The 13109-nt window shown below is 36.3% G+C and overlaps 1 protein-coding gene across 1 annotated transcript in view; it reads left to right on the top strand.

Moving 5' to 3' along the window:
- csmd1b (CUB and Sushi multiple domains 1b) overlaps positions 1-13109 on the top strand; it is a 325939-nt gene that overhangs the window by 82141 nt on the left and 230689 nt on the right. The window contains exons 12-15 of the mRNA XM_077218011.1: positions 135-461; positions 5036-5230; positions 5331-5469; positions 5700-5887. Coding sequence (XP_077074126.1) covers positions 135-461; positions 5036-5230; positions 5331-5469; positions 5700-5887 — 849 coding nt within the window. The remainder of the gene's footprint in view (positions 1-134; positions 462-5035; positions 5231-5330; positions 5470-5699; positions 5888-13109) is intronic.

The raw sequence follows: 13109 nt of genomic DNA, 5'->3' as shown, positions 1-13109 counted from the left end.
TGTGAACTATCTTTCCTCTCATCTTTTTTTTTTTTTAGAGACAAAATAGCATTCCTGGTAACATCCATTTTGAACTAAAATAAATATTGTGACCTTTGTAATGGAATTATATATATTTGTCTTCATCTCCACAGTCTCCTGCTTCTTCAATTTCACCACTCCGTCAGGCATCATCCTCTCACCAAACTACCCAGAGGAATACGGAAACAACATGAACTGTGTGTGGCTCATTATAGCCGAGCCAGGCAATCGGATCCATCTCATTTTCAGCGATTTTGAGATGGAGCCCCAGTTTGACTATCTCATTGTGAAAGACGATGGGATGCCGGAACCCACCACATTTGGAACGTTCTCTGGGAAGGATGTACCCTCGCAAATCGCTAGTAATGGGCATATAATGCGCTTGGAGTTCCAGTCAGACCACTCGAATACGGGAAAGGGGTTTAATATCACCTACACAAGTAAATGCAATATATATTTTTGTGATGTGCATTATTTTTAAAGGCAAAGGGTCTCATTCATGACACATTCGTAAATATACGAGTAAATATGCGAGTGATTTGCGCGTAAAGAGACCTTCCCGAAAACTCTTTTCCTGATTCACAAATAATTCGTAAACGTCAGATGTGATAGTGAAATGTGTGTGTGTGTTAATGAATTCTAATCAGTCTTAAATGGGATGCGCGTGCACGTTCATTCTCAATTACCATAAATCCCGCCCATTAAATCCGACTGACAACTATATATGGGCATCATATTATGACATGAATGCGAATGAAAAAGAAAAAATTCTCAGATGCAGAAATTGAAGTTTTATAAGTTCATTCAAAACGCCACATTTTATTTTCAAGTGTACATAGTGGCGTATCGGGTGCTAAAAAAAAAGGAAGCTTGGCAGCATATTACAGATGCAGTCAATGGAGTTTCATTTGTTAATCGAACATTCCCAGAAGTGAGAAGAAAATGGTTCGACATTAAGCTTGAGAGCAAAAAACGAATTAGTTCACTTCGGAAAAATCGTATTAAAACTGGAGAAGGACCACCATCGCAGATGCTATTACTGGCTCTCATAATAAGAAAAACCGTATGTAATTACTATATATAATATTTTTTCAAAATGCTGTGTAAATATGTACCCGATTAAGGTGAATTAAAAAGCAGCCTTATTAATGAGCAAAACGTTCGGATGTTAAGCGCACTATTTACGCGTGGCTGGAAGCAGGTGTAGATTTCTTGCGTACCAACTAACATTTGGAAAATACGAACATTGAATGCGAAAATTTACGCCAGAACCACTTTACACACGATTTACACAACAATTCGTTCTGCTCGTGTTTCATGAATGAGACCCAATGTGTGTAATTTCTGTACTACTAAGAGTACAAATAATGTAGCTGTGTTGGGCTGGATGGGAATAATGTTTGATAACGCCACAGAGCCACATTGTTTCCACTTTTCAGGGAAATCATCCCAAAAATTGCTAATAAAGCAATCTATCCGCATAATAACCTGGGATATAACAAAGTACCTTACAAGGCAAGTCAGTTCACTTTGCGGCCATCTTGGGAATGCACTCGGTCAGCTATTTTCAGTCATGCAAGTTTAGCTCTTATCTAATTAAATGGGGACATACCAAAGTGTCACAAACTCTCATTTAAAAAAATAACATAACCTGTTATACATCAAATTTGACATTTTCAATGTCACCTTTAAATTTCGGGTATCCTGGACATGCATTGGATAGCAAAATTAAATCTTTCAATCAGTCCAAGAGACATTTGGATCACTGTCTCCCATGAATAGTCGATTCTCTTCTTTTTTTCCCCTGAAACTTGCGAAAACATAGGGTTGTTTTTGCAGCCTGTGTCTTTTTACAGAATTTAAATCAATTAATATCTTTGAAGTTGAATAGATTAATTTGTTATATTTACTTTTTTAGGTTGAGAATATTGTGGTGAGATATCTTCATTGTAAAAAATCCATATATTTATACTTTCCGCACTTAAAGGGCATTTTCACCTTCAGTACAATTTTCATGAGATTCTATTTTTATAGAAATAAGCTTTTGATAACCCCCCCCCCCCCCCCCATGTGATACCAAATGTAGTCATGCATAGCAAGAGTTATGCGTTTAATTAGTTATTAGGTTTTATTAAAATTACATTGATAAATATGATTTCCACTGAGATTAGCTTATATATGAACTAAAACAGAAATGTGTTTTAGCATTTTGGTGTTGGTGCACTGCTAATTTTGATAATCCTTGTCCACAATGACACTGTACTAAAACCCAGTCAGCTCCCAACATATGAGCATACCAAAAAGTTGGCAGCATGTATATATATATATATATATATATATATATATATATATATATATATATATATATATATATATATATATATATATATATATATATATATATATATATATATATATATATATATATATATATACATACATTTGTTTTTATTTATTTATTTATTTATTTATTTTATTCTATGACTGCATCATATCCATCTCACTGCACACAAAGAAATGGAGAGTCTTCCTCCAGGTTGTCATTGAAAATTAAGCTAGCTAACCAGTTCAACTTGTGAGGCTGCTTGAGGTGACCACATCAGCAGTAATTACTTAAAGTTGTTATGGCAAACATTGGAAGCTTATTTGCTGAAATACGTTCTTGAAACAAAAATACATTACATATAGTAGCTTTCTCCTCTCTGCAACGTTGCTTTGATACCAATGTAATGTTTCTGTAGCTTAACTGGTACAGGGTGTCCTAGCAATAGTCAAGGTTTGATTCCCAGGAAAAACATGCTTTGGATTAAAAGGGCATTTGCTAAGCATAAATGCAGCTGTAATGTATTAATTATGCATTTTTAAGAATAATTAACAATAGTAATGTTAGAATGCCATTCGAGATGACTGGAGTCAGTGAGCATAATAGCTGAAAACAGGCATAGATTTTTAGTGAATTGTTGAAACCGGAACCGTGATCTTTGTTTCTTGTTTTGGGAACAAAATGTGGGGGTAGATGGAACCAGTAGTTGCAGGCGATGTCAGTGTCAGTGGATTGTGTTGTTTGATATCTCAACAGTGCTGCTTCGGTAATGGTGTGTCATTGTCTCAGAAAGAAGTAGACATGTTTCCACTGGAGTGGCACAGGAGCAACTGTCAGGAACGGTCGTAAGAACAATGTGGCTGTCATTGGGGAATGGGGTAGAGCTGCGTACATGCCCTAAGCCCTGGCCGCAAGGTCTCCATGCATTAGCCATCACACTTCCACAGGGGCTTAGCAGACAGATGTGTTCACCAAAATGAAAACACTAAAATAGCTTTGGCAGGATTCTCTACTTTTGCGAGTGCACATATTGAATAATTGAAGCTTCCACACTGACATCTGTGATGCATGTGCGACACATATGTGAACTGTCTGCAGATTTCTGTTAAGGGAAAACAGATCTGACAAAATCTGAGTGTGTCTCAAACCACTATCGAGGGTTACAAGGGCTGTGATGCGACTGAATGCTCTTTGCCGACGCAACGCCTCAACGTCTGTGGCTTTCCATGTGATTCGGATTTATTTTTCATGAGAAAATGTAACTGTTAATGTAAAGTGAGAAATATATTTTTCTATTGCTATAAGAAATTATTGAATTAAATTATGAAAATTTATCCAAGCCCTGCAGGATGGTAATGCTGCCTTGACAAAAAAGTTGAGTGTGCATTAAATATTTGCATTGATTTTAAATAATTCAACTATCTAGAGTCAATTATTACACTTCTACTATGGTGGCATTAGGTTTATCTCATGACATTTTTCAGATTTTGGTCCCTTAAGTGCTCATGTAGAACTGTTCCCATACTCATTACTAATTCAATAGTCAATCAAGCCACCGTTACTAGTTTGACTAGTTTTGCAAACAACAACCTGGAACTACTTCATAGCTGTTCAAATAGAGAAAATGAAAATACAGAACAATTGAACTTATGTAGTTGTACTGTAATGGCAAATGTAATGGTAAATATCTTGACATACTGTATTGCTTTTGTCTCTACTTGAGAGCATCACTTCAACACATTATAACATCTAAAGATATACCAGGGTTTATGGAAAACTTTGAAAAGAGGGTTAAATATTACCGGAGTGCCTTTTTGATAGTGGGTGGATTCTTGTAAATTAATATTATTACCTTTATGCCTTGTATTGTGTGGTATCCAACCCAGTCATACTAATTTGCAAAAGTTGGTGAAACTGTAAAAATGCCTTTAGCTCAAACAGTAGAATGTGATGCTTGCTATGCCAAGGTCATGAGTTCGATTCCTAGGCATGCATGAACTGATAAAATGTAAACCTTGAATGTAATGTACTGTAAATCACTTTAGATTAAATTATCTGTTAACCCAAACTTAAAGCTAAACTTTAAGCCCAACCTCTAATCCAAACCCTATAAATCTAAGCATGATGATAAAACAAAGTCGTACATTATCATACAATTTCATCTTGTATAAATTATTATGAGTTGCCATGAGAGTGTCTTCCCATATATGTTAGCTTTGATCATACAGAGTCATTGCAGTCTGTTTCCGTTCTGAATTCAACCATACGGTGTACAAGACAATCATCCAATCTTATTTTAATTTGACATGTTTTTGACGTTTTGGTTTTGTCTCTACGTGATGGCATCATTTTAACACATGATAAATATGTAAAAACATACAAAGATTGGTGATATGAATTAGGTTTAGTGGTATCGTGGTTTTTAGCATTGTTTTCGCACGTGTTGTAGATTCTCTTATATTGTAAGTACACAGTAAATTGTCCCTGCAACAAAATTTCCCTTATGAGACTGGGCATTCTGAGTAATATCAGTTGCGTTGGTTAATCTTTAAAAGATAATTATAGTTTATTTAATTGAAGGTTAGGTACTCTTGTAATGCATGTTAAGTGCTGACAGACAAGGATAGGCAGGACCTAGAAGTAAGTATTATATGCTTCAGCGCTGATTAGACTTTCATCCCGTTTCTGTAGCGTTTGGCCAAAATGAATGTCACGACCCTGGGATTCCCATCAATGGGCAACGTTTTGGAGAGCACTTCTTACTGGGTAGCTCAGTGCTCTTCACATGCGATGAGGGCTTCATCAAGACACACGGATCCAAATCCATCACCTGTGTCATCCAGGATGGAAACGTGGTGTGGAACGCAGCCGTCCCCCGTTGTGAAGGTGAGACTTTGCTCTACTTAGCTTTCTGAAGGTGCTGCTGGGATTTGTAAGATGGGCTTTTGTTGACATTCTATTTTTCTGCACTCTCTCACTGTCCCAGCTCCATGTGGCGGACATCTAACGGCCCCCATGGGAGTCTTACTGTCCCCTGGCTGGCCTGGATACTACAAAGACTCCCTTAACTGTGAATGGGTGATTGAAGCCAGAAAGGATCATGCCATCAAGATATCTTTTGACAGGTATTGATTTGTTTTTTGGGAATTCAGAGCACATGAAACCCCAAGACACCCAACTCCTGTCCCATTTCTGGAAACCTTGACCGCAGTCTCTTCAGTGCAGTTTTTTCTCTCCTATAATTTCACTTGTTAACCTTACAGTTTAATCTCCCTCATTAGAGTGATTCTGCTAAAGACCTAGGTCATAAGCAATCGTTCCGCTCATTTTTTTTTTTTTTCAATTTCCTGTGTAGGTTTCAGACGGAGGTTAATTACGACACACTGGAAATTCGGGACGGGCTCTCCAATTCGTCGCCGCTGATTGGCGAGTACCACGGCACTCAAGCCCCTCACTTCCTCATCAGCACCAGCAATTACATGTACCTGCTCTTTACCACTGACAACAGCCGCTCCAGCGAAGGCTTCCAGATCCGCTACGAGAGTGAGTCAGCATCTGCAGTGATTTAAATGCATGGATATTGGGTTTTCATACTCCACAGTGGGCGGTTCTGCAATACCGCGCAAATTTTGGCGGGACATGCTCTCTGGTGCATGCAATGTAATTGGAATGGTTTCTCCAGGGTTTCAATTAGATTATAGTTTTGTAGTTGTCTAAAAATTATTTTGAAAAAACTTGCATGTGTGATACCATCACATGACAAAATATCAACATCCAGAGGCAGTAGACAACTTTAAGGGAGGCTTAGAACCTCTGTGAATAATTAAACATATGAAAATAACGTTTGTTTTCTTTTTGAATATGTTTGTAGGTGGTGGGTTTATAAACTCTGCTTCAGAGTGCGATTAAAGTTTAATGTTCCGCTGACTCAAGGACTGTTTGTTGTTTATGCATGCTCAACAGGTAGACCAATGATAATTGTTAAAAGCATGTTTTAATGCTCTTGTTGTTATTGTCAACTGATCAAAATTGTCAAAAGGGATTAGACCAGAACAAGCTGAAATTGGATTTTAAATCTATTTTAGGGATATGTAAAAAGAAGTTGGGTAAATTGTAAACCTCATTGGGCATCCTGTCATTATCGGAAAACGGATAAACCTTTGTATAAGGTTTTGCAATAAACAATTTCATCACTGTATATGTCAAATTTATAGTTAAGTGTAACATTTAAAAAAGATTTTTTAAATGTTACTTTAATCTTAAAAATGTTAAAAGACAAGTTAACATATTCTCAACCAGCTTTTTATGGTTGTAATGTCAGTAGTATACGTACAGTAATTGAACAATGTATACTCTTTCTCAATGTTACCTACACCTTGATCTCCCGGTTTATTTGTCAGCTAAAGTCCTCATAATGCGTCATCTGGTGATTTTTTTATTATTATTTTTTTTTAGCTCCTGGCTTTCAACGACTTTCTACTACATAGACAGCCACGTTTTATTAAAAGCCCATCTTGCCAGTGGTGAAATATTCCTTTAATGTAGTCATGTGATCCTATGTGGTCAGTGTCTGTTAACATTTGTTTCGGACGTTTCCAAAAGCCATACTAGAATTATTGTGGGTTTGTGTTTCGTTATGCACTTCAATCCACACAACATCCTTTGTTTCTTCTTATTTATTTAAATCCAGATAATTGATTAATGAAAAATTATACAAAACAAAATACTACAAACAAACTTATGAAGTGGTCGAAAATCATCTCTGACCCACTCTATCTCCCGACATTGCCATGCAATCTATTTCCCTGCCCTATGACGTATCCAATTCACGCTTCTTTCTTAATTAACAGATTAAATTAAGCCAAAACATAAACAAATAACATAATATTGAAACAAAAAATATGAAACTAGATACATTTTCTTAAATGGCTACAACAACATTAGTTCATTAATTACAACATAGTAATTAATTTATGTGAATTTAAATGGGAGAGGTACATAGTTTAATACAATCATCTGAAATCTACTTATAGAAAACACTGTATAAATTGTTTTGCTTTTACAATCTACTGCATCCCTGATCCCTCACCTCAAAGTTATGCTCGGACATGTAAACTATTTATAAATTAATTGTTTAAATTAATTAATTAATTGTTAAAAAAAATACAGAATTTATATAAAAAATATATAGAGTAGTGTTTTTTTAATAATGTTGTAGTCAGTCACATCATGACAGACAGTAAATCTGTCAATGAACAGAAAGGAATATTCCTTGCTAAAACAAAAATTAAACAAAACTGAAAATACTTTTCAAATGGGCTAATGGATACAAACAGTTTAAATTATTTTATTCAATGTTTAAAATGGTGATAGAGGTAACAATACAATTAATTGCTAAATATTTTTTTTCATGTAGACTTATAAATTGCATAAGAAATGCAAATTGTTTTATTATTATTATTATTATTATTATTATCCATGTATGATTTGAGTTAAAAATGCCATTGGTTACTGCCATGTGTGACATTTTAGTTGTAAGTTATGAGGAGTAGCAACCAGGAATACTGTCCAGGACCTATAATATGAAAGGAAGGTGGTAGAAGGTCATTGGTTGTATAGTGCAGTGGTTCCCAAACTGTGGTCCGCGGACCACTAGTGGTCCGTGAGGGTACTGCAGGTGGTCCGTGGAAAGGCAAAATAAAATATAAAATAATATTTTTTACCTTCATTTTACCAGGAATCCCCATAAAAAAAATAAAAAGTAACAAGAATATGGGCCTATATTGATATAAAATTTAAATTAAATTGTCAGGTTATTGTGTGATTACTAAAATAGGCTAGTGGTGCTCGGCCGTGACGTTCAAGTTCAGTGCCGTTAGAACCACAACATGGATCGGTGGGTAGCAACAGGTTCTCTGAAGAGGAAAGCGGCAGAGGCAAATATTTTGCCATTATATAAAATATTTGTCTGATTATAATTTCACCAACAGTAATTCTGGATTGCCTCCACGAAACAAGTAAAAAGGAAATAAGCAAATCAGAACACTGCACGCCAAAGCAGCAGTATGCGCGCAAGCGTGAAACGCTAGTGTTTTTTCTTGCTGCGTATCTTTTACTGGGGTCTCCAACACGTCGCTCGATTGGAGGTAGCTCGTCAAGGGGCCGTTCACATATCGTGTCTTTTGCGCTCTCAAGTTCATTATTTCATGTAGGCTCGCGGCAAGTGCGCTCATAATTGAAGTGACGCACTCATTTTTTTAGGCGCAGCGAGATGAAAACACCTCAACTTTTCATAATGCAGCAAACGCACCGCAGTTCATGTGACAAGAACAAACAAATCAGCTTAATCCTTTCCGTAAACATTGAAAGCTCAGTCAATGAAGAATGTAAGAATGCACGTGCACCCAAATACTACGGGTGTTTTTCTCTTCTCCGTAAATAAATCTTGTAGCAGAGCTACAGCAAGCGTTTTTCGGTGGTGGAAATCTATTAGCTACTAAGCACAACTAAGTTGTGGAGAGCGCGCATAGCAATGACAGACGGCACGGGAAAATCGGACCGAATTTTACTATTAGCTAATAATAAAAGATAAGCTAATGTGCATAGATGTAAATGTCAAGTAATTTATCTTTTTTTGACTCATTCTTTTTATAAAAATGATTTAAAGGCTGAAATATGTGAGGTTTATCTTTTTATAAAACCCTTTTTTGTGAAAAATTATTTAAAGGGTGAAATATGTGAGGTTTATCTTTTTATAAAACCTTTTTTGTTAAAACTTTATTTGAATTTCATTTTACTATATGTGCCTATAGGAGTAACAGGGGTTGGCGGCAAAGTATCTGGATATTTGCCGCGGGGCGAGGGCTTCGATTAGCTCTCTCTTTTTTGACCATACATGTTTGCATCCCTGAAATGAACCTGATTATGCCCTCGGGCGCTTGAGTAAATAAATTAAATATGTGGCAGCCGTTGTGTGCAGTAAACTTTCTTTTAACAAGCTGTTGTACTGATGTGATGACCAGTTATAGTTTTAATGTTAGTAAGCCTATTTAGAGGTGCGGATTAATTCAGGAAGGACTCTGTGTAGATATATTTTATTATGTGTATTATGAGGTGGTCCGTGAAAATTCTTGATTACAAATAGTGGTCCACACACACAAAAAGTTTGAAAACCCCTGGTATAGTGTACTCATTCGTCATAATAATTTCTCGGTAATAATTTAGTCCCTTTGAAATTAAAGGAAGGATGACTGAGTCTGTTTTGAAATCAGGTTTTGTTGCGCCCCCGCTTTCTTGCTGTGTTGATTGGGCTGTTAAATACACTCATTTTCTTTTATTTTTTTCAAACTTGGCGTATTCATCACAATTTATTATTCCAATACCTCATATTTACTGTTGTAATCAATATTATTCAACCCCCATTCCAAATCAGGTTTATTGGCAATATTTAAATACTTTCAACTGTTTCCAATGAATTAATCAAACACAAGTAATTGAACACAACACAACAAATGTTTCAAGTGGTTAATTTTTAATGACTTCTGCAGTATCAAAATTATTCAACCCCCTGAATAGACTCCCCCACAACAGCACAAATCTGCAAAACAGGTGTTGTCTCAAGCACACCTGATGCAACTAATCAAGGGCTTCATTAGTTAGAGCTAGAAGACATGGAATATCTGAACTGGCTAGGTTTGTTGAGTGTCACAAGTGACTGTATGTTAGAAATATGGCTAAGTCAAAAGGTTAAGAGAAGATATCATCGCCTTCACAAACAAGGAAGGTACTAAACGTTCCAAGAGACACTGTTGGAAACATAGTTTGCAAGTTCAAAGTTAAAGTGTAAATTGCAGGTTAACCACCACAACCAATTAATGTGTAGATTAAAGTGCTCAATATTTAAATATTTAAAAATTTCTGTCTTAAAATGCGTTAAAATAACATTTATTGGGTTTTCTTCAAAGGTAGCATGTTTTTTACCGTAACTGGGTGATGACGTCACAAAAGGGAGTAGCAACCCATACTCTGCTAGATTCCTTCTGTTTGTGGCTTGACTATGGACAATTTTGAACCAGTCAGGCGTGGAAGAGGGGAGGAAATTGCCAGAAATCATGGCCCTCAAAGAGTTATCAATGCTTGGTGTGAGGAAAATGAGTGGAAGGTTGGCCAGGTGTCCTGGTGAGTAGCTAGAGCTAGCCTAGGTTAATCAGGTGCTAACCCGGAAAACATTAGGGAACAAGCCAAAGTCTTTTCAAAATCTTGTCGTCATGTAGAATAGCAAGGAGGGACAATGACTGAAGACATTATTTACTTACATGGTGTTAGTAGTCCTAATCAGAGCTGTAGAGATGCACACACTGCACATGCACAATGGCGCTTTTGCTGGCATCTGCAGACAGAACGCAATATTGCGTGTGCTAAATCGCAACTAATTAGCGATGCTCATTGTCAGAAAGAAAAAAAGAGATCGATGCCCCTATCGCTGTGTTTGACAGGTGTTTGTGTGGGCTATGCCACCCAATGGAATCAGCAGTGGAGAGTATGTGCTGCCGTGAGGTGAACATGATTTGGAGTTTAGTGGAAGCAGCTCGACCCGCGCCACGACCGGTGTTCAGACGATTTGTGCTGCCTTGTCGAAAAATGCTACCCAAGCGTGAATCGATGACAGAGAATGTCGATTCATTCTCTATTGTTTCCATAATGGTGTAAATCTCACAAAATTATGACATCGTTATTTCATTAAAAATTTGTATGGGGAGCATATTTTGATAGTTTAAATGTACTAGCAATTATCACATTTGATATAACAAGTAAAAATGACATTATTGTATATTATATGACATACAATTATAATAAAAATCGAAGTTATGAGTACTGTATACTGTATTGTCTGTTTTTATTCTTAAAATGGTGTGAAAACTAAAAATTATCATCAAATAATCCATGGGTTATTTTATTCATCAACACCATTTTTGCTTGCTGAGTTAGGTCTCCTCCAATATAACTGCTAGCCTACTTGCCGTTAGACTAACGGTAACTCTAGGCTTGGAGTCCCTTTTATGACGTCACGCCCAGCCTAGTGGAAGGGAGAGGGAGTGTAAAAAGAACCAACTTTTCACATTATATTCAGCATTTTGGTATAAAAAACATACAAAACAATGGTGGGTGGTTCTTATCTTTATGTTTAATAAGCACATTGCATTATCTTTGTGAAAAATTTAACCTGCAATTTACACTTTAAAGGGACAGTGGTTACACTATCTGGACGGGGCAAAAAAAAGGACTGCTGCAACCAGATTTCTGAGAAGGCAAGTTCAGAAAAACACTTGAGTGACTGCAAAAGACATTAAGCAAGACTTGGTGGTAACAGGCACTGAGGTTTCAGCTTGCACAGTAAGGCGCAAGAAGAAGAACACTCTGCCTACAGTTAAGCACGTTGGGGCTGCATTGCATCCTCTTGCACTGGAAACCTGCAGCATGTGGAAGGCAAGATGGATTCATTGAAGTATCAGGAAATCCTTGGAGAAAACGTCATCCCATCAGTAAAGATGGACCGTGGGCATCATTGCCTTCCAACAGGCAATACCCAAGCATACCTCAAAATCCCGTGACCAAAGATTATACAGTGACCATCACAGTCAACTGAATTGAACCCCAGAGAAAATCTCTGGTGAGATTTGAAGAAGGCTGTTGTCACACGCAAACCAAGAATATTACTGAACTGGAGGCCATTGCTCATGAGGAATAGGCTTAGATTTCTCAGAAACTCTTTCAGAAGCTGGTGTCTGGTTATACATCTCATTTGCAGCAGGTCATAACAGCAAAAAGGTGTTCTACTAAGTACTAAAGATGCTTGCCATGAAGGGTTTGAATAATTTTGAGACTGCAGAAATCATTAAAGCTGCATTTTCAGTTGAATTTGGGGAAACCACTTGAAATATTAGTTGTGTTGAGCTATTTCAGTTAGTTGTGTTTGATTTGTTAGTTGCAGATAGCTGAAAGTCTGTAATTTTGCCAATAAACCTGATTTGCAATGGGGGTTGAATAATGTTGGACTGTATCAAATTAAGCACTGCCTGTTAGAAATATAGCACATATCAACAACATTATAAACAATCCCTGCTTGTTTTGTATTATTGCAATTATACAAATAGATCTGTGTAAAATTAAATTTTATCACTTTTTTTCACATGATCCTAAGTGAAAAATGCAAATAATATCTTTATAAAACCAAATGACATGGCAAATAGTCTCTAGTTGCTCTTTTTTAGCAGTAATTTAACATCTTTATTATAATGTAATGTGCTGCAATCGAGACAAAAAAATGAGAAATGTGGGCAAGAGGGAGCATGAGCTGATTCTCAAACGATATTCATGACTCCCAATAAATTACCTCTGACATTACGCGTGATGTATATAAAACTCATTCAGAGTGTCAAAGTGTTCTCATTTTTCTGACTTTTTAGACAGCTATCAGAGGCTTAGCTGTGGCCACATAATAGAGCCAAATGCTTGGGAAATTGAAAAGTGGAGAATTTCCTCAAAAAAGTGCTGTCAGTTATTCCGAATGGTCTTCAATATATATATATATATATATATATATATATATATATATATATATATATATATATATATATATATATATATATATATATATATATATATAAAAGGAAGTAGAAATAGAAATGTATTGGTTGAAGGAAGGTAACCACAGGGGGACTGATATCTGCTGATTTATACTGTATAAAATGCTTCCGACACCATC

Source organism: Siphateles boraxobius, unplaced genomic scaffold (assembly GCF_051911475.1).
Source record: "Siphateles boraxobius isolate OS27281-9 unplaced genomic scaffold, OSU_SipBor_1 12, whole genome shotgun sequence".
Taxonomy (NCBI): domain Eukaryota; kingdom Metazoa; phylum Chordata; class Actinopteri; order Cypriniformes; family Leuciscidae; genus Siphateles; species Siphateles boraxobius.
Note: the sequence above shows the minus strand (reverse complement) of the source record. Positions and strands in the feature narration are given on the sequence as shown.